Here is a 26,190-nt window from a genome sequence, read left to right as displayed (position 1 = left end):
GGGTCGGCCTCTCCAGGAACTGGCATTCCTGTGAGAGAGGAGTAATTCTGTGGCTGTCAGCACTGTGCTGTAGGCACTTGGGAGAGCTGAAGTGTGAGTCACTGTATGGTTAGGGCCAGAGGGGGATGACCTGCTGGGACAGACTCGCAACACGGAAGTTGTAATAGTTGCAGGCCAGCCTCTGAACTGAGATGTTCCTCCAAGGGGAACTTGGGAAAATGAAGAGCGGTGTTTGTGGGCAAGAGTAGCTGAGTGGTTAGAGCATCTGCTTTGTTTACAGAACATTCCAGGTTCAGTTCCTGGCAGAATCTCAGGGCTGGGCTGGGCTGGGCTGGGTAGGAGCCTTGGGTGAATCACTGGAAAGCCGCTGCTTGTCACAGTGGATATTACTGAGCTAGTTTGGACCTGTGTAGTTATTTATATAGTGCTTCCAGCGATCTGACTTGGCAATTTCTTATCTTCCTATGTCTAGCTGTGTAGGAGTGTGGCTCGTTGCCCTGGGGATGTACCTATGACTTGTCCAAAGGGTGCACCTCTGATGAGCTGTGGTGTCTTAGGAAATGGCATCCATGTGTATCTTGAGGCTGGGCTGGTTAAGGAAAACCATGTTCTGAGCCTGCCAGTGATTTCCCACCTGGAATACAATCCAGCTGCTGCCAGGAGCTTCTTCCACCCTGCTAACTTGTACATCACTGGGAGAGCCTGGCCGGGAACCCTGAAGAGCCAGTGCCAGTTAGGGTGCAGGCAGTGATCTAGATAAGTCAGCGGTTTGGCGACTTTATCAAGCAGTTTCATAGACAATTGAGCAAATGGCAGGAAGAGATGTACCAAATGAGGGAGCTTGGAGAGATGTTTTTCTCCCTCTCTCACAATATGAGAAGCAGGAGCCATCCAGTGAAACTGATTGGCAGGAGGATGGACAAGTAAGGTGGCACCTCCCACAGACTAATAATGTGCTGTGTGGTTTGTTGCCAGAAGATGTGGTGATGGCCAGTAGCTTGGATGGCTCTTGAAGGGAATTGGACAAATTTATGAGAATGGGCCTCTCTGTGTCTTCTAATCGTGATGGTCCTGTGCTGCATCCAGGTTCGGAGCACCATGTCTCTGAATTCAAATTGCAGGGGAGGGATGGTGGAAGAGCTGTGTGTCTTTCTCTCCTGACCGTGGGCTTCCCGGAGTAAGCAGGTGGATCTCTTTGGGAAAGAGGATGAGACTTTGACCTGATACAGAAGTGTTTTCCTTATGCACGTGCATATAGGCTTATACACACATGTATATCTTTGTATGATCAGGGCATGACTTGACCAAAGGGCCAGCTGAAACCATTGGGCTCCCTGAGGCCTCCCGGTTGCCATGCCCCCTAAAACCCATGTACCCCTTACTTTGCTCCTTCTTGCTCTTTAAATAAGGCGGGAAATGCATTGCGCTCTGGGACTGGAGGGAGGTGGCAGGTGTCATTCCCCCCCCCCAGTCCACCACCTGAGTCGTTTGCATCATGGATAGTCCAGATGCTTTGGAACATTTGCTCCAGGTGATCTTTGCAAGCCCTTCCTTTAAGATTATGTATAGGATTGCTAAGGTATGAAGGGAAATTTTCTTCCTTTTGCCTTAATTGGAGAACTGAGCTTCCCTCCATCTGCTCTGAAAGCAAAAGCCATTCAACCCTGAAAGTATCCATTTTACCTCAAGTCATTAAGTTCTGATTTGCGTGTCTTTTCCCCCCCTTTAATTTAGATCACCAATTTTAATATCTTGTATCGCTCGTCTCCAATTCTGCCTTCGCTCATGCTGGAGGCAAAGTTAAAACAAAAAATTCCTCATCTGAGGTGGAGTAATAACATCATGAAAATAAAGATTGTTGTCAATTAGCTCTTTTGGGGCCCAAACCTATGCAATGTGTGCTGGTCCACCACGGCATGTGCGGCACGCATGCAAATATACCTGAATCATGCTTGTGGCAGTCAGCACTGGAGCAGGATCAGCATGAGCTCACACTGGGCCGGCACCGGTTGGAGTCTGGGTGGGCAGTGAGTGTGTGTGTGTGTGCGGGGGTATTCCGAGGTGAGGAGGCGAGAAGGCAGGGCAGGGGGCGGAGGGGACAGGACCAGTGGAGCTCAGCTCTGCCGGATTCATAGCCCCGCATTTGGCCTCCTGGCCCAAAATAGAGTTGCTTTACTCTGCGCCCGCTAAATAGACAATGCAGAATCGAATAACCCAATTGCAGGGCCACTTCCCTTACTCAGGGGAAGGGGATGAATGTTCCCTTCCCCCAAGGAGATGTTGGGAGCTGCTGGTGGCTGCCCGATGCATTCAGGATGCAGCAGCAGCCATTTTGGTGCCACTGCAGCCCTTGACTCCAGGAAGCTCAGGATTGGGCTGTTGATGTTTTGGGCAGTAATGGACTGATTATCAGTTTTTACATTTGGGGTAGGCAGCTGTGGGCTTTAACGTCCAAATGGTCATCATTTGCTTTTCCTTGCTTCCTTTTAGGAGTCAAGGCACAAGGGGGCTACTCCGTCCTAGGAAAGCTCCTTATGTATACTGTAGTAGTTCTTATATTGGTTTTAATTTCAGTATATTGGATGTTTTAGACGGTGGTGGGCCACGGTGGAAACCATAGAACCATATACATTTAATAATTGAGTATAGTGATTTAATGGGCAGAGAGAAAGAGAAGCTGTTGTAGGTACATGGAAGGAAGTGGGCATGGGGGAAGTAGACAGGAGCAGAGAGGAAGCTGTTCCTGATGGGTTTGCTGATCTCCTGATGCAGTGGTCCGGGGATTTTGCATACAAGAATTATGGACTGCTCAAAGAAGTTCAGGTTGGCAATCAATCTCTCCATTGGGGGAGTGACAGGATAAAATTGCAAGCTTAATAAATGAACCCTGGCTACAGAGGAGCAGAGTAAGGAGATGCCAAATCAGCTTCTTTTCTTTCATTTTTATGTAATTTATTCTTCCCACTTTTTAAAATCACTAGCAGGAGGGTGTTGGCGGAGATGTGGAATTTAGACTTGGAAACATGTTGCCGTCTGAGACTTCAAAGTACCGTTAGGCATGATAGTTAAATGTAACTTCCAAGCCCTGAGCAGTCTACCTTGTTAACTTGTGCTGAGAGCATGCCTTGCCCGCTTGTAAGTTTTCCAGCTGCTTACTGATGAACTGGATGAAGCTTTGGTCAGATCAGGCTCTTTTCTATGATAAATTGTAAGTTTCTATGATAAATTGTAAGTGTGGGCCTTCAAAACAGGCAGAAGCAAGTGCTTTGCTGAAGATTGCTGCTGGTGTTGGGCTCGTGTTCAGGAGTCAGAAAGAGATGGGCAGCCCTGAGTCACCAGTTTTACAGGACTGAGTGGGTCTCTGTTGGTCCCTTGCATCTCCTGATGCCTGTTGAATCAGTCACTGCAGGATTGTTCTCTAGCAGTCCACCCTTAGTGATGCTGCAGCCCAGCAACCTCTTATTTCAACAAGCTGGCACAGTGGTGCTGCTGCTGGAGTTCTTGGTTTGAAGCCCACAGTGCCTAACAACTGTGTGCCAATTTGGACAACTAAGTCCAAGAGAAGCTTTTGTGTAGACTGTTTTATAACTGTAGAATGAAGATGCCTTGCTCTGTGTGTGTGTGTGTGATGATGGTTTTGTGAAACTGTTCTTATCAAAAGGCCTCAAATCTTAACTCAGAGTGTCATTACAACAGGTGGCCTAGTTGGCTGTGTGTGTGTTGCTGGTTTTATTGCCACTGTTTGTTGAACTCACTCTTCTGTTTTTTATTATATAGTATTTGAATTTAATTTTAGTCTTGTCGACAGCCACCTTGCAATATGTTGAAAATGGCAGAATATGAATTCAAACTGAATAAATTAGGAGTTGACTATTATTCAGTGAACTGGATCAACAGTCTGTTCAAAATGAGGAGGAGAGATGGCATACCTGGATGTGGAGTACAGTTTTCTTATGATGCTCAGTCCAGCTAGAGACATCTGTATGGCTCAACTGTTAGATGTAACAACTAGTAGCAACAATAATAATACTTATTACTGCTAACACAAATAGTGGAGCCTGTTAAAATCTGAGCACAAGAAAGAAATTGCCATCTCCGTTGCACCTTGCTTGTGAACATTTCAGATGCTGGCCACTATTGGAAACAGAATGCTGGATAGGGGGATGCAAGGTCTGACCCATGGAGAGAAGTTGTTATGATCAGAAGGAATCCTTGGCCCTCCGAGGCTTGCCGGAATCCTGATCTAACTGTAAACAGGATGCTGAGTCTAACGCTTTTGCCTCTGGTTGGTCATCTTGACTGGAAGCCTGACTGGTTTGTTTGCCTGCCCACTGCTGCCACTGCTGGACTCAAGCCATTTGCTTGTTTCAGCATCTTTTCACTGTCCTTTCGAAAGGCATTTAAAAAAAATTATTCTGTTAGATCTCCATCTGGCTTGCCAGGTGAAAAAAAAAATGCATAGCATGTTTGAAACAGATGGTGAATCAAATTCTTATGGTGCTGGACAAAAGTTCCTGCTTGCTTGGAAATGTGTACTGTAATGTCCAGTGGTTTGCAGTTTTCCTCTGTAACAGAGAGAACAGCAAACTCGGGAAGCTTTTAGAATATGACCTGGATTCTCTCTCCTTACCCCCTGCCGCCATGCCTTGTGAAATTAAAGTCAGCTTTCCTGATGCTGCTGCTAATTACTCCCTTAAAGCATCTGGGATTAATTTATTTCTCTTCATCTTTAACAATATGGCTAAGTCTGGCACCACAGTCTCTTTGGAGCTCCTTTTTTCCGTGAAATACTTTATATAATGTTTCTGATCTAGATCAAACAAGCCCACGTTGAGGGTTGGCAGTACCTGGAAATCTGAATCTCTCTTAGGATGTCCTAAATGTTGCAGTCTGTCTGTGGAAGCCGTTCCCAAACATGCTGTGGTCACAGTGCCCTTCTTTTGCAGCATCCTCTTCTTCCTCACTCTCTTGGGCACCGCCATCTTGGATTGCACAAGGTCTCACACAGCCCAAGATGGCAGCACTGTCTGTTTTGAACCTCTTTACCCAAGTGTCTGATGAGCATAGACAAGACCAAACCTCTTTCTTATGAATGTAATTAGATTAGCCTTTCAGGTTTAATTGAAAGGTAAACTGGCCACTTTTACCTCTGTTACAGTGAAAACGAATGGAGATTCCCAAACCTGCCTCTTCAAACAGTTTTATTCAAACGATTAAATTGCCAGAAGTGTTTGGCTCAGTAGTCTGCCATGACTTGTGACTGCCAGAGTAAATCTCACTCCCTGCTTTGCATGTGCCAGAAGACTCAGAGAGGGGCAGGGATTGGATAATGTGTAGGTACAGCTTCTTTCTTACTGTTCTATCATACTTAGTTGTCAAAACTGCATGCAAACCAACTTCAAAGCTGTTCCACTGTCATCACTCTCCACCAAAGAATCCTGTAGATTTTAATTATATTGTCTAGCATTTTTAGTACAGAATTCCTTGAAGATATAGATTGTTGTCCAGTGAAAATTGGTTTCACCTGACTTTGGTAGAAAACAATCAGTAATTGAACCAAATACAACAGAGCCTCAGTTCACGTTGAGGAGCCCCCTAAAAGTCTTGATAAGTTCCCCCGGAATTACATTTGGCATCACCTACTCTACTAGCTCAACTAGTACACAGTCAAAGTTGTCCTCCTTTCTGCATCAGATGTTCCTAGATTTTCGTGACTTGCTTCCATGCATTTCTGCACCAGTAACCCGAGGAGGCATACACCCCCAAATAGCAATCTGTTTGTTTTTTCTGCACTCTTTAAATTTAGATAAACGCAGGCATCCTTCTGCTCCCTGGAAAGGGATTAAATATATTTTGAGAAAGTACAGGGCGAGGGGGGCAGGGACTGTGGAAACATTTTGTTGTCTTTGAGGTTGTTCTGCTAATGTGGAAAGGCTAATGTTTTGCAGGCTGGGGAAAACTTTTGGTAAACTTTCTAATAGGCAGATTCTCTCTTAGCAAAATCCTTCCCTGTTCTCAGGAGACCCACAAACCTCTCCTCTGAGATAATTAAGAAACTGGACTAAATAGATCAGTTCATGCAACGTTTGCATCTGAGGAGGACAAAAGCAATGGCATTCTCATAGGATTATTCCTAATACGATAGCAAGAAGTCTTACTTTGATTTTTGTGAGGGGTGTCACTCATTAAAGAACCTTTAATTGGTTATTAAATTTTCATAGAAACAAAAAAAGTTCTAAAGAAAAAGAGCATTTTGTTGATGGATGCTGTGCACGTGTTACAGCAGTCATTGTATTGGCAACCTTCAGTCTCGAAAGACTATGGTATCGCGCTCTGAAAGGTGGTTCTGACACAGCGTCTAGTGTGGCTGAAAAGGCCAATCCGGGAGTGACAATCCCTTCCACACCGGAAGCAAGTGCAGTCTGTCCCTGGTCTGTCTCCCTGGCTATGGGCCTTCCTTCTTTGCCTCTTAGCCTCAGACTGTTGGCAAAGTGTCTCTTCAAACTGGGAAAGGCCATGCTGCACAGCCTGCCTCCAAGCGGGCCGCTCAGAGGCCAGGGTTTCCCACTTGTTGAGGTCCATCCCTAAGGCCTTCAGATCCCTCTTGCAGATGTCCTTGTATCGCAGCTGTGGTCTACCTGTAGGGCGCTTTCCTTGCACGAGTTCTCCATAGAGGAGATCCTTTGGGATCTGGCCATCATCCATTCTCACGACATGACCAAGCCAACGCAGGCGTCTCTGTTTCAGCAGTGAATACAGCAGTCACCAGCTCAGAAAAGGCATTCCCTTCTGGGTGAGTGAGGAGGAGGATTCCTCTTTCACCAAAGCACTTGCCTACCTGTGAATTTGTCAGAATTTACCTTTAATCTGGAGCCTAAATCAGTTAAAAGTTACAACCCTAATGTTTAAATCTGCAGGTGAATTTCATGGCTAAGTTAAACTAGCAAATGGTCAGTGTGGAAGCGTGGTGGTCAAGAGTTCCGGAGGTACACACAGCAACTGAAAGGTACCTGAGCTCAGGCGGAACCGCAGTGGCCAGTCTGAAGCAGACAGGGAGGCAAAAAGACTAGGGAATAAGTAGGGATATATTGCAGGTACATGGGAGGTACTTGGGCAGCCCAGTGTCAGAGCTGTTGCCTATGTGAAGCCCCAGGCCTGACCTACAGATACTGTAAAGCCAGGGGGAACCAATAGGCAACCTGAGTACAATGGAACCTGGGAGAGTCTTAGAACCATTTGAATCTTTCTCTGCAGGCTTGTTTGGCCAACCCTTATGCAGCTACACAAGGATCAACAGAACACAGATTTGAAGGCCTTTGGTTTTTTTCCTGGTCATTTCTGTTGTTTTTTTTCTCTCCAGTCACTCCTTTGCATCTGTGTAGGCTGAATATGTTATAAGAGAATAGTGGGTGAAAAAGAGCAACTCTGGATGTCTCAGGAGGGAGTAAAATACATGAATCTATGGCTTCCTTCTCTTCCTCTAATGCTATGCTTCTGATCCAAGTTTTTCTTTTTCCCTTTCAGCTCTGACCGACTGATAGAAGACACAATAAGGTAGGAACTTCGCTTGATGTCTCCCTCGTTGCTAAACTCACCTGCTTTACAGGAATGCATATGGAGTTGGACGTCCTTCCTCAGAAGGGCAGCCAGCCACCAGAATTGCTTAGCCCAGCCACTGCATGTCCTTGTGGGGGAAGGGAGGGGTACTGATGCAATTGTGAATCCAGAAGTGGGTTTGGAACACAGTTTAGAGCAGTTTGGAGGCACGGGGAGGCCTGCAGAGGGGTCTGCAAGCTCCCCAGATCCCCCTGGTAGGTAGGAACAAACCCTTTTGTCCCCAGCAGCAGCACAGTCGTGGAGATTGCATTGTTGCCCACCCCTTAAGGGGGCAGCAACAGAGCTTCCCTGGCTGCCTCACCTGGAGATGCCAGCAACTCAACCTAGGACCTTCTACTTGCAAACCAGAGGCTCTTCCACTGTCTTATGGTGCCTCCCTAAGCTATGCTCTGCCAGCCACAGCCAGAAGAGGTGTGGTTGGTGAAGGCGTAGAGAAGAGCCTTCTCTACTGTGGCACCAAGGCTTTGGAACTTCCTGCCTTGGAGGATCACACTGGCCTCATCCTTGATGGCCTCCAAACCCCACACAAACTTATTTATTTTGGCAGAATTTTATGGATTGGTTTGCTCTTAATTATCCTTTATTTTGCTGAAGATTGTACGGAAGATTTGTTCTATATCAGTGGTTCCCAGACTGTGGGTCCAGGATCCACCAGTGGGTCGTGGCACAGTTTTTGGTGGGTTGTGAAACTGATGGGGCAGATTAGGCCATGTGCATGAAGCCACTACTTGGCGGGGGAGCACTGCTTCCCAATCACCATTATAGCAGCACCCTTTGGCATTTATAAATCAGGCAGCAGCCTCTAAGACATCTAAAATGTTTGGGAACCACTATTCTACGTTATTGCTGACGTTATGCTATTTTAGCTTATTTTCTTATTTTAATTTATATTTGTTGTTAACTACTCTGAGTGTGTCTCTAAGAGTAGAAAGAGTGGAAAGCTGGGATATAAGCATTTCAACAAAATGTAGAAATGGACCCTTTCCCAAGAAGCATGTAACCAAGCAATCTAGGCTGGATCTTTTGACAGATATGTGTTCAAAATTAGATACCCATTTAGGAAAAAAATTCTTATTAAAAGCAAAAGTGGATTATTAGGTAGGGAAGAAGCAGGCAAAAATAGCAAAATAAAAGATGACTTAGATGGATGGCTCTCTTCACTGCTTTGCTGAGGTAATTTAATAACATAACGCCCAAATCCTCAGTCCTCATCAAAGAAAGGCAGAAGAATCTGTAAACACACAGAAAAATCATCAGTAAGATGTCACTAGATGTCTGGAAAAAGTTATGGCATCTAAATTTGCAGTACTATACAGTTTAGCCTGGGGGGGGGAGTTTAAAGGCAGTTCAGCAGTGGAATAGATTGCCAAGGGAGGTGATGAATTCTCCCTCATTGGAGATCTTCAGGCAGAGGCCCACTGAAAAACAGTACTCCCTAGAAGTCAGTCCTTATGGTTGAAGGGGCAGGGGCTTCTTCTCCTTCAGCTCTGGACGTCATAAGACTTGGCAGTAGCATCTCACAGCAGCAAACAGATGAAGGGAGATGAGGGTGTCAACTACTTCTCAACCTGGGTCTTGTATTCCAGCTGCTCTGCCAGTCTCTCTCTTTGGGGCCTATGGCCATGTCGCCTGGGGACTTACCCCGCGGTGGGAAGGACCGGGGAGGATGCGGCAGGTAGCCAGGAAGTCCCGCAACCCTGGGCAGGTGGAGGCGCGGGGCGAACCTCAGGGAGACCTGCAGAGCGGGCGAGTAGGAGCCCGCAGGAGCCAAGCTGTCAGAGGCGGCACCACCGCCCAAAGGAGCTGTGGGGCGACCAGCGGGGCAGTCCGCAGGGTGAGGCAGCCGTAGCCCGCAAGCTTAGCCGGCCCCCAAGCAGCAGGCAGAGGCGGCGCCACCACCCAAAGGAAGTGGAGCCGGCTGCAGAAGCAGCCGCCCGGCTGCACCGCTCCCTCCCAATGTGGCAGGTGGAGGCGGCTGGAGAGCCGGATAGCACGAGATCTTGCGAGGTCGCTCCTCCCAAGGCTCCTGGGCAAGGGAGGAGGGAGAGCAGGGAAAGCAGCCTCCACAGCCTGCCTCCTGGCAACCAGTGGGGGAAGCTGCCTGGCAGGGCTCACCCCCAGGCAGCAACCCTGCTCACAGGTCTGGGAAAACCTGGAACCCCCCCCCCCCCCGGGCAAAGTGCAAGCAGAGGGATAGGCAGGGCAGCCTATCCCTTACCAACCACTTGGGACACCAGGAGGGCATCCCAACCAACCCCCCAAGGGGGAATTGCAAAGGGTCACCCTACCTTACCAGTGACACAGCGTTTGGGGCCCAGACCACAACAGTGGCAACAGGAGATAACCAAGACAGCCACAGCCTGCTCGCATTGGACCAACAGCTGAGTACCCTCAACCGCAACAGGGCAAGGTACACACCTCTGCGGCACAGGCATAGTTCTTACTAATTCCCTCCAAGAGACTTGTGAAAGGAACAAGGACTCTGATTTGATTTTGATAAAGACTTTATTAAGGAATTGTACAAGTGGGACTCTGTATTGTAACAGGTCCTAATGAATGTGAAGTCATTGACTAGATTAAATCGGGCGTGCAACCCACTTTTTTCAGCTCCTCGTCTTCGTTGCCGCCCTCCTCGAGCTTGTGTCTCTGGTACCGCTACCTCAGAGGCTCCGCCCCTGACCCCGCCCTGGGGATGGACTTCACAGTCCAACATGTTTCAAAGTCAGCCTGAAACAGATCTTCATTTATACTACATTTTCCCTGGATTCAGCAGGGTGCTCATAAAGTTCCTACACAGGCTTAAGTGGCTTCAAACCTAAATCCACACAATGTCATGCATAGGGACTTTGTGGCCACCATATATGCTATCTTGAGTGCTGAGCAGCAGAAAGGCTGTTTAGGAATTCTTAACATGAATTAGCCCCCACAGCTTTGAGGGCAAGAGGTATCTGCAAACATGTGTGAGGGTGAGTGGACCATCTTTGAGTGGACGCCTCATCTCTTTGCTTTGCCACAATGCCTGCACTGCAGGTAGTATATTTGTATGTTATACTCACTGCATTGCCTGACAGAGCTCAGGCAAGCATCAGAGCTCCCAAGCAATGGACAATAGGACTGATGGCTTAATTTACATTACCTGGTTTCAGGTAGGGTCTAAACAAACACACCTTTAGGACAAGGTGCCTGTGTTTGTTCATTTCTCCCCGGCTACCCTCTTTCCTCTCTGGAATTACAAACATTTGTGTATGTGATTAATTGGCGGTGGAGTAACTGCTGTTGCTGCATAGGGGAATTTACCTGCTAGAAAACTGCCCATTTCTTAATTAGCTCCTCATCCATCATAACTGGTCAGAGCACGTGGGATTCTGCAGAGCTGGAGCTGTGCTGGGTTACGGATTCCTAGGTGATGGAAGTGCAGTTGGTTCATTTGGCTTTCTAAGGCATTTCTGTCTTCTGAGAGGTTTGCATCTCTTAAGGTTAATATTCTGGGTGTCATCAGGAGGGTTCAGCTTGCTCCAGGGGTTTTCCTAAAATCCCAGACTGTACTTTGGAAGAAGTTCTTTCAAGAGCTGATGTAGCGTACTTGGGCAGCTTGCTGGATTTCAGTCAGGGGAACTTGGGTGTAGATTCCTGGTTGGTAGTGATTGCTGAATTGCCTTGGGCAACTCTCTCAACCTATCTCACCTCCAGCAGTGCACAAATGCACACAGAATTGGCAAGATCTTTCCGTCCTGGTGGACTAGATGAGCCTAAGCCAGTGGTTCCAATTTTTTTTTTTTTTACTAATGGCTCTCTTGACCTACTGGGCCACTGGCCTGCAGTTCCCCATTAGGACTACAATCCTATTCATTGTATAGGGCGGTGGGTTTCTCATGAGGATTCTGTGGCTCCACAGCTGGTTTCCGCAGCTCCCAGGGAGCCATGGCTTATAGGTTGGGAACCACTGGCCTAAGGTCTCCTAAGCTTGGAAACAGAGTGTGTATCTCAAAGTCATGCTGTGCTTCAGAGCTACTCCAGGCTGTTGACGGAAGGAAGGGCCACATAGTTTGGATGTCTATCAAGGCCAAACAGAATTATTCTGCCCCTGGCTAACTTGCATCATTGCAGCTCAATATTTATGAAATCAGTGCCGTGATTAATGTTTTCAGAAGTGAACAAATGTCAAAGGGCTGGTTTCTTCAGTAGCCACAAAAAGCTGAAACCCTCCCTGTGATCTGAAGTGCTTTGCAGTGACAATATTAGGGAAGTGTCAGTTGCTTGTTTAGGACAAATGTTGCTGTAAATTCTCTCTCTAGAAACTATTTAGGACCCTCCTTTGTGTCGGTTTACTTTTAAAATTGTGCCTCTTTAACTCTGAGCAGCAATCAACTGATTTTTATACTTTTCCATCTCAGCTTTTTCCTGCTGTAGTTTTCATTAATTTTTCCATCACCGTCTTCATCACTGTGAACTTATTTCATGGTGATTAGTAATCACTGAGGTCCTCGTCTTTTTTGCTGACTTTTAGGAGATTTTGAAAATATATCATCCACTGATCATGCTAGAGGCTATAGTGGTGAACAGCATGTACTTGGAGGTTACAAGCTTGCAGCTTATCTAGGAATGGGGAGCCTGCTTCTTTAGCCATTGAGGCATGACTCTTCCTGCTTTTTCTCTGAAACAGTTTTTTCTACCTCTAATAGATCCATAATTTCCATTCCTCCACCACCCTGCTATAGTGTTCATTATAAGTTGCTTAAAAATATTAACTACTGAACTGCAGCACTGTGTCTGCCTTGTTCAACAAATACAAGATTCTCCTTGAGGGGCTGAAAGATGGTTCCTCCCTCTGGGACAGCGGCCTCCTCCTGGAGGAAGGCAGGATTGATGCATGACTTCATCAGGGTCAGCCATCTGGTCTGGACTGGTCTTTTCTCTCTATTGCAGGGCTTTTCTGAAGCTTCTTTGAGTTTCAGTTTCTAGTTCGGGGGTGTCCAAAGTTTTTGGCAAGAGGGCCACATCATCTCTGACACTGTGTTGGGGCCGGGGAAAAAAAAGAATTAATTTACATTTATAATTTGAATAAATTTATACAGGTTTACATAAATGAATATATTAAAGATGAACTTATATGAATGAATTAAGGTCTTGGAATAGCTCAAGACCTATAAAAGGCCTTGCACAAAGCAAGGCTGGCCTTTCCTTTGCTGCCACTACTGCATCACAGACGTGAAACAGCAAGCAGTGGAGGAAGCCCTCATGCCACAGCTCATGCTAGAGGTCAAACAGTCGCCCTCATGCTGAGAGCAGTTACGTCAGGCCAGTGCGGGCTCCAACAAATCTCCAGAGGGCCAGAGGCTCATTGGAGACTGGGGGCTCCCTGAGGGCTGCATTGAGAGTCCTTGAGGGCCACATGTGGCCCCAGGGCTGGGGTTTGAGCACCCCTGTTCTAGTTGGTTGCTTTTTGTTTTGTTTTAATTTGCCCTTTCTATTCCCCACCTGTTCCTTACTGGAACAGCAAAAGTTGGCTGGAACTTTTCTAAGCAGGAACTAGGTGAGTAAGGAGAATTGTTGTCATCATATCTGCTTGGGATACGTGTATCCTAGAGACATGTGAACCTCGTTGGCTTGTCCTAAGAATGTTTCCTTTGGGAACACTGATCAGCCCAAGGAAATTAGTCTGGTGCTAAGAGAACCCGTTTCCTCTTCAGTCCTTGCTGGAGAAACAGACAGTAGTCCATCCAGTTGAGCTGACTTGGCTACCAGCACTTTTACCCAAACAGGTGCAACTCATGTAATTTTTAGGACCCTTCGTATGAATAGTTTAGTATCACTAAGAAGTATCTGGAGAGAACAAATAGGGTCAGCACAGTCATCGTTTGTGAAGATGAATGTTGACTAGTCACCAAAAGTTAGGCATTTGCAATAGGATAGAGATCCAGTTTCCAGACTCTCTCTGTATCATTATGACTAAGAAATGCAAACTAGGTAAGGTGGTGACAGGGCTTGCATTTCAGAGGGGGCAAGTCCCCTTAGTTAATGCTTGTAAAAGGTGTGGGTGGGAGAGGCTCTACTTTAGTGACTTGCTTCCTCTTGTGAAAACTGGAAGTGCACGAAAACCCAAAAGTGTGCTCCAATCTCCAAGTGGAGCAATCTGTAGCATTGGGGACCCTGCCTGAGGCCAGCGCAACCTCCCAGGTAAGGCAAAAAGCCCCTAGGTTCCCATGGCACCGCGATTGCTGCGAGTGATTGCTCCCCTTAAGAGGGAATGGCCCAGTACTGGTTCTCCGTGGTGGGTTGCCACTCACCACTTTGGGAATCACTGTAATAGATGATTGCACATTTCAGTATTTTACAATACAATGTATTTTAAAGACTATAGGGAATCCTTTGGAGGAAGTTGGAGGAAGTTGGGGTTGAACTTTTGGATTTCATTTAGCTCTTTTAATTATACATTTCATTAAGCATAATTCAGGCACTGGCTGTGCAGAGAGGGCAAGACTGTCAAGCAGTCAAAAGTGAGTTGAGTTCTTGAGGTCTCCCTGAGAGTTATTTAGGAACTGTTGTAATGGTAGGCATTTAGTTCCCTGTAAATAAAAATCACAGGACTGATTTAGGAAAGTAACCACAATGCAGAAATAACTTATAGAATTTCTACAAGTGATGGTGATGTGGCCACTAGTTTCTAGGGCTTCAGCAAAAGATTGAGCAAATTCATAGAGAACAGTTCTCTCAGTTGAGATTATCCATGATGGCTAAATGGAGCCTTCCTGTTCAGAACCATTCTACTTCTGATTCCTAGATGCTGGGGTAAACGGAGGAGGGGCTGTTGCTTTCACACCTTACTTGTGAGCTCTAGAGGCATCTTACTTGCTGCTTCAGGAAGTGGAATGCTGGACTAGCTGAGCTTTTAGGTTTCATCCAGTCTTAACTGATGTGCTTTTTGTTGTGGGAAGGCATGAGGATTCATTTTCCTCTGGTCTTCTCTGGCAGAATGGGCAGCAAAATGGCAGATGCACTTCAATGTCAGTAAGTGTAAAGTCATGCACATTGGGGCAAAAAATCAAAACTTTAGATATAGGCTGATGGGTTCTGAGCTGTCTGTGACAGATCAGGAGAGAGATCTTGGGGTGGTGGTGGACAGGTCGATGAAAGTGTCGACCCAATGTGCGGCAGCAGTGAAGAAGGCCAATTCTATGCTTGGGATCATTAGGAAGGGTATTGAGAACAAAACGGTTAGTATTATAATGCCGTTGTACAAATCTATGGTAAGGCCACACCTGGAGTATTGTGTCCAGTTCTGGTCGCCACATCTCAAAAAAGACATAGTGGAAATGGAAAAGGTGCAAAAGAGAGCGACTAAGATGATTACGGGGCTAGGGCACCTTCCTTATGAGGAAAGGCTACGGCGTTTGGGCCTCTTCAGCCTAGAAAAGAGACGCTTGAGGGGGGACATGATTGAGACATACAAAATTATGCAGGGGATGGACAGAGTGGATAGGGAGATGCTCTTTACACTCTCACATAATACCAGAACCAGGGGACATCCACTAAAATTGAGTGTTGGGCAGGTTAGGACAGACAAAAGAAAATATTTTTTTACTCAGCGTGTGGTCAGTCTGTGGAACTCCTTGCCACAGGATGTGGTGATGGCGTCTAGCCTAGACGCCTTTAAAAGGGGATTGGACAAGTTTCTGGAGGAAAAATCCATTATGGGTTACAAGCCATGATATGTATGTTCAACCTCCTGATTTTAGAAATGGGTTATGTCAGAATGCCAGATGCAAGGGAGGGCACCAGGATGAGGTCTCTTGTTATCTGGTGTGCTCCCTGGGGCATTTGGTGGGCCGCTGTGAGATACAGGAAGCTGGACTAGATGGGCCTATGGCCTAATTCAGTGGGGCTGTTCTTATATTCTATGTCCTTTCTTTACTTTTTTGTGAAAGCTTTCTGGCATTGGTCCATGATTAGAAGCAAAACCCTTTAGGAGAAAAAGCAATCTCCCCTGAATTTTGAAAGTACTGTAGTAAGTTTTCAGAGTTTTCTTGCAAATCTAACTAATTATGTTCTTGCGTGTGCATGCGCTCTCTCTGCACCTGCCTTGATTATGTCAGCTTTTCTTGAAATGAAGCAAAATGACTGGCTTCGGTTGATGTACCTCTTAAATGAAGCACAAATTCCAGTGTTCTCATCACTGACTTCAAAGCTTTAAGATTTGGTGGGGGAGTGGGAAGCAACATTAGGATAATTTTTCTATTCATTTGGGTGTTTGTTTATTGGCTCCACATTCTGAAGATTTTTCTTAGCCCTTCAGAGTGCATTCAACCAAGACACACTCATAAATGAAGGAGAGAATGGGGAGGGTGCAGAAGTCCTAACTAAAAAAAACTCAGTTTCTGCAGCCAGGGAGAGCCCAAATTCTGCTGTCCTGCTCATGCCCCACCAGAAACGAATGCACAGAAACATCTGTGGGCAAACCTGTCATCTTTTCTGCATTGCACCTTTTTTGGTCTGGGTCTTGCTTGTCCCCAGCCCCTTCCAGCAAGGATGCCAGCATCTCCTGTGGTCCTCAAATGGGTTTGGACAGTTGGTTCAGGCAGAAATTGGATTTGTTGGCCCAGGTAGCTCATGGAACAGCTTTAAGAGGCTGCTTTCAAGCTTCTCTTCTCACTTAATGGTGTGGTGTTTCTTTGGGTTTTTTTGATGCAAAAGAAAGCATCTGGCAGCATTTGTTCAATGAAGGAAGGGTTGCAATTGTGGCCTTTGCAGGGAATGAGTTTGAAATGTATTTAACATTAGCACTTGGCTTGAGGCCCTAAGATCAGCCCTACTGCTTGTCAGATTCAGGATGAGTCAATAAGGATAGATTCACTTGTCTCCTAATCCAGCCCTACATGGGTTATGGGTTCAGTGCCCCAGGCTAAGAAAATATCTGCTTCTCAAGTTTGGGTCATTATGATCCTGCATACAGGAGAACACCCTGGATGGATTCAGACAAAAACATGGCTGGGTCTCACCAGTTTAGTTCTTTAAAAAAAAAAAAAAAAAAAGGCATAACTCACTTTTCTGTTTAAAAAAAAATGCTCAAGTCAACTTAAAAAACACAAAACAGCATAATCAATATCAAAGCCAGTGACAGGCAGCAGATGATAACAAATTAACTAAAATTCCAATATAGAATAGCCAGCAAAAAGGAGAGACCCAGAGCCCTATAGAACAAAAATCTGTTAAAAAGGAAAGTGCTGGCCTGATGGCTGTATCCTAAACCCCATCCCAGGCCTGAAAGCCCTACACAGGGCTACTTGGTTCTGGGCCATCATTTTAGCAGGCAAAAATCTGAGTAGCCCCATTGAGCAAGCTGGGGCTCTGCACAGGGTAAGGGGACAAATGTTCCATTACCCTGAGGCAGTGGCATAGCTAAGGGGGTGCAGGGGATAGCAGTTGCATCGGACATCAAGCTTTAGGGGGGCAACAAGCTGAGCTTGGAAGTAGTGACCAAAATTGTAAAAATCTTGGTATGTATGAATAATACCACCAGTGCAATGAAACAAAGTGCACAGGAATATCTGTATTCTATCAAAGGTTATGACCAATTAACCAGAAAATGAAAACACAACTGTCTTGTGGAACAAAAAGTGAATTTGCTTAACTCCAAACTGACCTATAAGACTTGATTGTTTGGAGTGCCAATGAGATGTTATTGTGATACAGCATGGAACCAATAATTTTTTATTTATTTACTTAATTAAATTTGATTTTATCATGCGGGGGAGCTACAAAATCTTCTTTGACCCTGAGTAGCAGCTAGATGCCTTAGCTATGCCACTGACTGGGGGGAGGCAGCAGAGCAAGTGGGTGGGGTGCTGCTGGAGGGGGGGAGGTGGGTTCTTCCCAATTTTCACTTTTTAAAAAGCCTGAGTGTGACGTCGCTTCCGGTTGTGACATCACTTCCTGGGCGACATTTTGAGCTTGGCACTGGGTTACATGATCATTAGCTACACCACTGCTGTGAGGAGACCTCTGGCCTGCTCACTTTCAGGTCTGGATACAGAATGAGTCCAGCAGCCCCACTGCAGCAGTGCTGAGAAGGATTGGGCTGTAAGTTGGAATTGCCCTTTCAGTAATTAATTCTACCCATTTAGAATGTTAAGGGCAGCAAGCTCTTGGCCCTGTTAACATTTTCAAATATCTTGCTTGATGGACTTTTTTGTACTGCAGCATTATAAACTTTTCAGGTGCTGAGAAAGGACTTTCCTTTTCATCTTGCTGGCTTGCCTGTCTTCTGTTCATCATGTGGCTGTGTGTCACTCACCCTTTTGGCTGTAAGGACCTCCTTTTGCACTGCTCTTGCCATACTGGGAAAGAAGGACAGATGGCAGAGGCTCGTTTCTCACTCTTTCCCATGCCAATCTGCGACTCAAAAGAGGAATCCCCTGAGTAAAGATGAATTGGTCCCATTCCCCTTGGATTGGGTAGCTATGGAAACACTCACAGGATTGCTGCTCTTGGTGTGCACAGGTTCCCAATTAAAAATCCCTGATTAGAAGTGTGCATCTGCCTTGATCTTCACTCAGCCTTAAAGACTGCTTTTTGGTCATATCCTGCAGAACCCTACAGAAACACGCACAATGCATAATTTAGCAAAGTGTTGTTTCTTTCCTGTTTGAGTCTGATTAGCTTTGTCATCTGAGCAACTGTTCTTTGTATGCCTAAGCCCTCAAAATGCAAATAAACTCAGGACAATCCAGCAGGATCAACTGCAGAAGAAGGTGAGGTTTGGAACTTGCTGGGTGCTTGTGACCTGCAACCCACCCCAACAGTGCCGCCATTCTCATGTGAGAGCCTGTAAAGGGACTCTGGGCAAGTGTCCTTCAGTGGTCCAAAGTTCATGGGTTGCTTATCTGGGTGCCAGTGGTGGGTCACGGCTGCGTTTTCCCCTCATCATGCCTTTGATGCAAGTATTGTTCTGGGGTGCAGTGGATTGGAAATGGCAGCTTCCAATGGAGGCCACCATTTTTCTTATCCATAATGCCCCCTAATGATTATGCTACACTGGTACTGTGAAACGTCTCAAGAGTGATGCTCTTTCTAGCTTGAGAAGGGAGGCCCCACTGAGAACTGGAAAAAGACTAAGAATGTGTAAAAGTCAGCATTGCCTGCCCTCTGTCCGTGTGTATCTGTTGTGAGTGTGCTTCAGGACTGCAAGGACGCTGTGATGGTCAACCTTCTCTCAGGGTGGGGTAGTTTGGCTGCAATTGAATCCTTCACTGCAAAGATGGGACAGAATCACTCACCCTGATGGAGGTTCCTGGGAAGGAGGCAAGGCCAGAGAAATGAATCCTCCGGAGACGCTATGGGCAGCTTCTCTGTGGGTGCATGCTTTGGGCCACTAGGAGTGGCCAGTGGCAAGTAAGAATTGTCTCTAAGCCACCAAGTAAACAGTAAAAAGTTGACTTGGTAAATTTTTCTCTGTTGCTTTCAGGTTGTCATTCTGCATAAATGACAACCTTCTGTATAACATGGGCAAGTGGGCTAGTAAAACTGTTTTTTTGTGACTGGTACCTTTTCTGGCCTTTATTCATGAGTCCAAGCCTAGTACTAGTTCTCTCTTCTGTTATGTTCCAAAGGATTCCAGTGTTGTAACAATGCTTTCTGTCTTATTGTATTGTGTCTCCAAGTCAATTTCAGTCAATTTTGTTCACAGTAGCAAAAATAAACCAGGCATTTTCTCTGTGATTTATTTCTCTGTGTTTATTTCTCTGTGAAATAAACACAGGTCTTTTCTGTGATTTATTCTATTGTCAAAAGCCACAAGGTCCTGACTTCTACTGGTTTGGAAAAGATAACTTTGAGAGCACCATAGCCTGTGATTCAGGTGGTATGACAACTATTCTGTCATCCTATGGGACCTTGGGAACTGCAGTTCTCTGAGAGCAGGGGGCTAGGGATCACCAGCAAAGATTTCTCAGTACTGTGAGCAAACCCCAATTCCCAGCATTCTCTAGTAGAAAGCTATCACAGTTAAACTGGTGAAAAAACTAGGTAAGTTAGTCATTAGTCATGCCTCCGACTGTAAACTTTGCTGATCTTGTTGCAGGTTATTGTGGGTGCTAGTTACATAACCTTCTCCTTTTCCTCTTATCCTCTAGCATTGCCATGGCGACGAAAGAAAACATGACTTCACAGCGAGGGATGCTGAAGTCCCTACAGAGCAAAATGAATACCTTGGCCAGTATCCTTTGAGAAGCCTGGTTCTGCCGGCATTCTTCTAACCCCTCCTCAACACTGAAATCTACATGCCAACCAACAGTGTTTAACTGTCCTGACAGTGGGTGGGTGTGCACGTGACTGTCCTCTGGTTGGTCTTGGACCTCCAAAATACAAATACAAAATACAAATCCATAAATAAGCCTAAGGGCTGCTAACTTGCCTTTAGCAAGGTTCTCTCATCAACTTTTGGGGATGCAGTCCATGGTAAGCAAATGTTTTCCGCTAACTTGGAAATCCCCTCAGTGTGTATCTTTTATATATTGTTTTATTTACTTAATGCATTTATACCCCACCTTTCTCCCAGTAAGGGCACTCAAGGCAGCTTACAAGATTAAAGACATACTACAATAATAAATCATTAAAAACAATTAAAAGAATAGAAGTACCTGGTGGATCACATAAAATAAAACAGGTATCATTAAATTCCATTAAAATTAAAATGCCAGTCCAACGTGTCAGCCATCACACACATCTCCTTCACCTCTATCAGTGGCAGCATGGTTAAAAGGGCCCCCTCCCATGACCTCAGAGGATGGGTAGGATTATATAGAAGGAGGTGATCTCTCAAATACCCAGGTCCGGAGCTGCAAAGGGCCTTAAATGTCAAAAGTAGCACCTTGAATTGTGCCCAGAAATAAATCAGCAGCCAGTGTAGTTACTAAAGCAACAACCCAACTGAGTCAAACCAGTGGGCCCCCACAACCACACAGGCAGCTGTATTCTGCACTAATTGCAGTTTCTGGACTGTCTTCAAAGGCAGCCCCAAGTTGAGCATGTTGCAGTAATTTAAATTAGTAATTTCTGAGATTCATTGGAAGATTGTTTCAGGTTTGCAGCTGCATGTTGGAGCCCAGCGTCCCTTTGACCCCAGGGCATCCTTGCCTTCTTACACTCTTAGTCTGTTTTGGGGTTTGTTTGTTTTTTGCCTTGTCTCCCTGCATTTTCATGCTTAGAGCTGAGGAACGTGCTTGTTGGGGATCTCGTGCCTTTGGTTCCCCTCCACCGCTTCCTCTTACTGCTGCATGAGCCCAAAGAAAAGCATTAAGCCTCATTTGATTAGACAGATTACATCCCAAAGATACGCAGCTTAATGAACCATAAATTTCATTTTGGGCTTTATTCTCCCCCCCCCCCCTTGCAACTTGCAAGAACAAGGAGAGCTCAGTAAGCATTAGTCTTAAAAGATCCTCAGGAGCAAAGATAAAAGCTCTGAAGTTTTGTAGTTGTGTTTTTTGGTGCCACTTGAGCAGGGACTATAAATATTCATTGTGTAAGAATTGAGGGGGCTCTGAGATAAGGTGGAGAAAGGGCGGGCTCTGGATCCCCAGAAGCAACAGAGCTGCTTGCTCCTGTTTGCCAGTCATGCAGAGGAGTTGGTGGCGGACAGGCATAAGAGGAGAGGATCTTATTGCTGCTCATGATGGGGAGGAGGGAGGTTAGAGAGAGCCCTTTGCTTATGCTAGAGTGAGTTGCTGAGGTACACTTCTTGTTTTGGCAATTGCTGTGCACACTCCCCCCAACACAGTGTGCTTTATAAATATCCTCATCTGGCCTCCCCTCCCGTTTTGCTGCTTTGTTTCCAGTTATTACTTTGAATAGCTAAGCTCTCCACGTTTTAAACTAAACCAGTCATTTAGGAGGATTAAATATTGGGATTCCGCATAAATACTAGCCTTCAGCTCCCCCCTGCCCCATTATCCTCTTTGCTTTCTCCATCTCTTCTGCTAACAAAATACAATTGCAGTTCAGCTCATAAGCCATTATGCGACTTGAACCTTATCCATCCTCCTTCATCTACCCAGCAATTTGGAACTTTCGTTTCTGCCTTCAGTAGTAATGCTTGTAGATTTTTCAAATTAATGTGTGTATACCCTGTACCCAAGATAACTTGAATATAAATTAGGTAACCCTATATAAATTATGCAAATCAAAACACATTTATATACCTTTTTGGGGGTGGTAGTTTCCTCATTGCTTTGCTAGTCTTGGGGGGGGGAACAGGATACTGGAGCTCAGCCCCCTGACCACAGGAAATCTTCCCAGGTGTCCATCTCTGTCTTTGAACATTTCACTAGACATTTCACACATACCTGGTCTGTTCTAGAGGGTAGAGCCTCCATTTGCCTGAAGATAACATCCACAAGGTTGCCAGTTCGAGGCCACCGGCACCGTGCGACCTTGAAGCAGCTGACAAGCTGAGCCAAGTTATTCCATCTACCTGAGCGTGGGAGGATGGAGGCCAGAATGTGAAACCAGATCAGAAAGAAACATCTGAATGTTGTGGTTTTTGAAAGATAGAACCTTCTTTCAATTGTAAAAATCCCTACGGGGATTTAAATAGCCTGCCTATGTAAACCGCCTTGAATAAAGCCTTGAATAAAGACCAAGAAAGGCGGTATATAAATACCTGTATTATTATTATTATTATTATTATTATTATTATTATTATTATTATTATTATTATTATTATTATTCGTTGCAGCCCCATAAGGACTAGAAACTTGTCTTGAAAGCTGCAGTACTTGGGAGGCTGAACTTTGTGTGCAGTGGCAGATGCTGTAACTTTCTGTATGTATTTACTAGCGTGATACCTGTGCTTCACTATGGTATTTAGCTAGTGTAAATTCATTTTGACTGAGCCACAGCTCTCTCAAGCCAGTGGGGGCCCCCCCAGCTCTCCTCTCACTGGAACACAGGGATAAGCAGAGCAAGGCCTAGTGATAGCACAAGTTCTCAGGAGAAAGGCTTGTCAGAATCATGGAGTAGCAGAACTTTGCATTGGTCCAGAAATACACTTCATTTTACAGTTCAGAGTAAACACTAAAATGATTATTATTTTTCTGTTACTGCTCCTTGCCATACCAACTTAAAAAGGGTTAAGTTAAAAGGGAGGGCCTGGCCTTAGTTGCCATGTAGGCCACAGGCCTCTCTCAGGGAAAAAGCCAGCCAGGCCTGCCTAACTAATAGGAAGGGTTCTATAATTCACCCTTGAATTTAGATTTGCCCCTTTAGGGGTTGATTAGGGTGAAATCCTGAATTGTGTTTTTAAGTATTGGTAACCTTTGTGAGCAAAAACCAAGTTGATATCTCCTTGGACCTAAGAGATCTTGAGGGATCCATGAAAACACCTTTTACCGCTTTTCATTCCCTTCGAGGCTGAATTTCTAAAAATCCCTTCTTGGCGTGTCTGTACATCATGGAAGAAATATATCCTCTGAATTTCATGTTCTTAGGTCCAGGAGTTTGAGCTGGACATTGTCAAAACATTCTTTTATATATATTAAATATTAAATATATAAAATATTTAATTAAATTTTAAATTAAATATTTTAAATTAAATATTTTAAATTAAATATATAAATATAAAATATATAAAATATTAAATAGAATAGAATTAATAATAGAATAATTAATAATATAATTAATAATAGAATTCTATTAATAGAATTAAATAGAATTAAAATATTAAATAGAATAATATATTCTATTGATACACATTTTTTTTTCAGGAAAGAACCAGTTTCAAATAGAAGCCTCTTATCTTGCTCATGGACAATTTTGGCATTTCGGGGGAGTATCTTGTATGTTTGTGTTAACTTTATTTCCATATGGTCCTCATGGAAAAAAGCCCCACAAGCTTTCGCCAGGTTGGGGGTGGGGGGACAGAGGAGGTGGTGGAATGTTGCAAGCCAACAAGATGCAGGTTTGACCTTAACTCTTCCAAAGATCGATTCCCAGCTGTGAACAACCTGATCCAGCGGATCAACCTACGCAAGCGCCGAGACTCTCTCATCCTGGGTGGCGTCATTGGCATCTGTACCATCCTGTTGCTGCTGTACGCTTTCCATTGACAGACACTTTCTGTAGAGACTTCTGAGCCCCAGGTCCTGCCATCCTGTCCAGGAGGTGCAGGCTGAAGGGGACTGTTCAAAGAGCCCGCTCTGGTTAGATCACAGCCAAGGGGTTATGCTGGTGGCAGGTGCACCCTCCCTCTCTCTGGGGCTGGTCACAAGATCTGAAGTGGCAGCTTTTCTCCTCCTCATGCAGTTCTCATTCTTTTGGTCACAACTGTAATTTGGTTGCAGTTTTGGTTCTCAGATGTTTTCACCCCCTTTTGAAAATCTCCCTCTTGGCTTCAGGTGAGTAAACATGAGCAACAACTCTACCATGTATGCATTAAAGAAAAATTACCCTACAAAATATTTCTCTAAATGCATTTGAATCCGTATCCCAAAATTTTTCAAACAAGTTCTTTCTTGAATATTTGCTGCCTCCCAGGAGAACATTGGCTGCTGTCACTCAGCACAGGTTGACTTATTGTGACTGTAACGTAAACAATATTTATTTTTAAATTCCAAGCTGACCCAATTGCTGGTAATGATGACTGCATTACTTTGAGCCATTTGAGATTTCTGCCATCTTCCTAAAATTTCAGAGGGCAATTAGATTGCTTTGCTTACTTCACACAAAACTCCAAACTGTACTTGGAGGGGAGGGGAGGAACTGCATCAGAGCAGGAGTTATGGGGACTTGAAGGAGGAGGATTCTCCAAGGTAGAATCTCTTTTGGAGAAATGGAGTGGGGGCAATGAAGAGGTCTCCTTTCCACAGCGTTGAAAGTGACCAAAGCATATCAAATCAACTTTTGGGTTTGGCCAAACCATCAATGGACAAGGCTTCATGTTTTAAAGTCCCTTTGATTAAAAAAAAAGATCTATTTTAATTTAGATGAAAACTTATTCTGAATTTTATTTTTTACTCTAAGTTGCGAGGTATAAGTATGTTGGAAAAAGAGAGAGTGCCTGACTTTTGAGGACTGCTATGTTGCTGTGTGGAACACATAGAAATCCTCTTTGTTAAACCTCCTAATGAGCAACTGGCAGAAGGAATTGCCAAAAGAAGGTTTAATGGGCCTCTTTCCAAAAGCTATGCCTATGAATCTTGCTATGTTTAGGGGGAACTTTTTCCCCCGTCCTTTCTGGCACGTAGAAACAAGTTAACAATTGTTTTCTAACTCAAGATGTATCCTTGACAAAGGAAATTGTCCTACTGCATTTTTTTTCCTTTAGTTTTCCTAACTCATCCTAAATAGCTGATGCTATGGTCAGCTGATCCTATTCTAACAGAGACACTGGAGTTCCTTTTTTAAAAATATGAAAAGCAAAAATATCACTTGAATAGTTGCCTGTTCTGATTCAAAAAAGAAATTGGCCTTTGGCTTTTAGATCTGCCTGCTGCAAGCAAGCATGGATTCCCATCTCTGTCCATCTCTTTCCCTGTCCACTAGAAAACAAGTCACTCTAGACCCTTTGTGGCTTTCATTGCTGATTCTAGATTTTGTTCTGGGCAAAGTGCAAATCTGTGCCCATGCACTGTGCAAGACATGCACTGAACTTACCCATGAACCCATTGTTCACTGGACTCTGAAGAGGGCAGTCATACAGATTAACGTCCTTGTTGCAACAGGTTCCGGCTCTGATTAACTGCTGATTCTCTTTGGGTTTCAGATACCATTAGGACAGGTAAAAATGATGTGGAGTTATATATCTTTTATCTATAAGGGGTTGGTGGTTGGTTGGTTGGATGACTTAGGGGAATATCTTTGGGTTGAAATCAACTCTTTGTGAGTCTGCAAAACAACAAAAGATTTAAGGAGTTAAAGTGAGTGTTTTTGTTATCTGGACCTCTTCATTCAGAATTCTAAAGAGCAGCCCCGAACCCTTTTATTTTCTTTTATTATATTTAACCTGTTTGGTGATTGTACCCTGCTGAACTGGGAAGGAGTTGGTTGCTTCATGTAGCTGGCAAAGTAATAAGAGAAGCACTATTCTGAATAAAATACATTTATTTAATCTTAGAATGGTTTTTTTCCCCTTGGAATTTAATGAAAAATTGTTTGGTACATATTAATTAACAAGTGGAGGGGGGAGAGGGTGTCTCTCAGTTAAGGATGTGGCTGAATGCTTTGTCATGCTTAAAAATAAATTTTAAAAAGCCAGAAATCCCTGTGTTTGAAAAACCAGCTCACCAGAGAGTTTCTTGAGAGTTTCTTGTTTGTTTAAAAAATGTGGGGGAGCATTTTAGAAAAAAAGTTATCTGAAGTGATCCCATTCCAAATGGTCTCTGCCATGTGATTCTGTGTAGCAAAGTTTCTTGAAGCCCTCCCACCTTGCAGAAACAAGGTATGGAGGCTGCCACCACCTTAAATAACTCCTTCTCCCAAAATTCTGGCTTGCAGTGGGGGCAGCCGAGCCTTCTCTCCATTCCCCAAGATGACTCTGCACAGCTCACTTAGCAGAAGGAAAAGCAGCTGAGGCAGGGAATC

General features: G+C 44.7%; 1 protein-coding gene across 3 annotated transcripts in view; it reads left to right on the top strand.

The window, feature by feature from the left end:
• Window positions 1-25,725, top strand: part of GOSR1 (golgi SNAP receptor complex member 1) — a 55,408-nt gene extending 29,683 nt beyond the window's left edge. For all 3 annotated transcript variants that reach the window (XM_066635609.1, XM_066635608.1, XM_066635610.1), the window contains 3 exons: window positions 7,525-7,554; window positions 19,746-19,828; window positions 23,593-25,725. In XM_066635609.1, the coding sequence (XP_066491706.1) occupies window positions 7,525-7,554; window positions 19,746-19,828; window positions 23,593-23,717 (238 nt within the window). In that variant the 3' untranslated portion in view covers window positions 23,718-25,725. The remainder of the gene's footprint in view (window positions 1-7,524; window positions 7,555-19,745; window positions 19,829-23,592) is intronic.
• Window positions 25,726-26,190: the final 465 nt, after the last annotated feature.

This window comes from Tiliqua scincoides, chromosome 8, assembly GCF_035046505.1.
Source record: "Tiliqua scincoides isolate rTilSci1 chromosome 8, rTilSci1.hap2, whole genome shotgun sequence".
In the NCBI taxonomy this organism is placed as follows: Eukaryota; Metazoa; Chordata; class Lepidosauria; order Squamata; family Scincidae; genus Tiliqua; species Tiliqua scincoides.
This window is presented reverse-complemented; position numbering and strand designations above follow the sequence as displayed.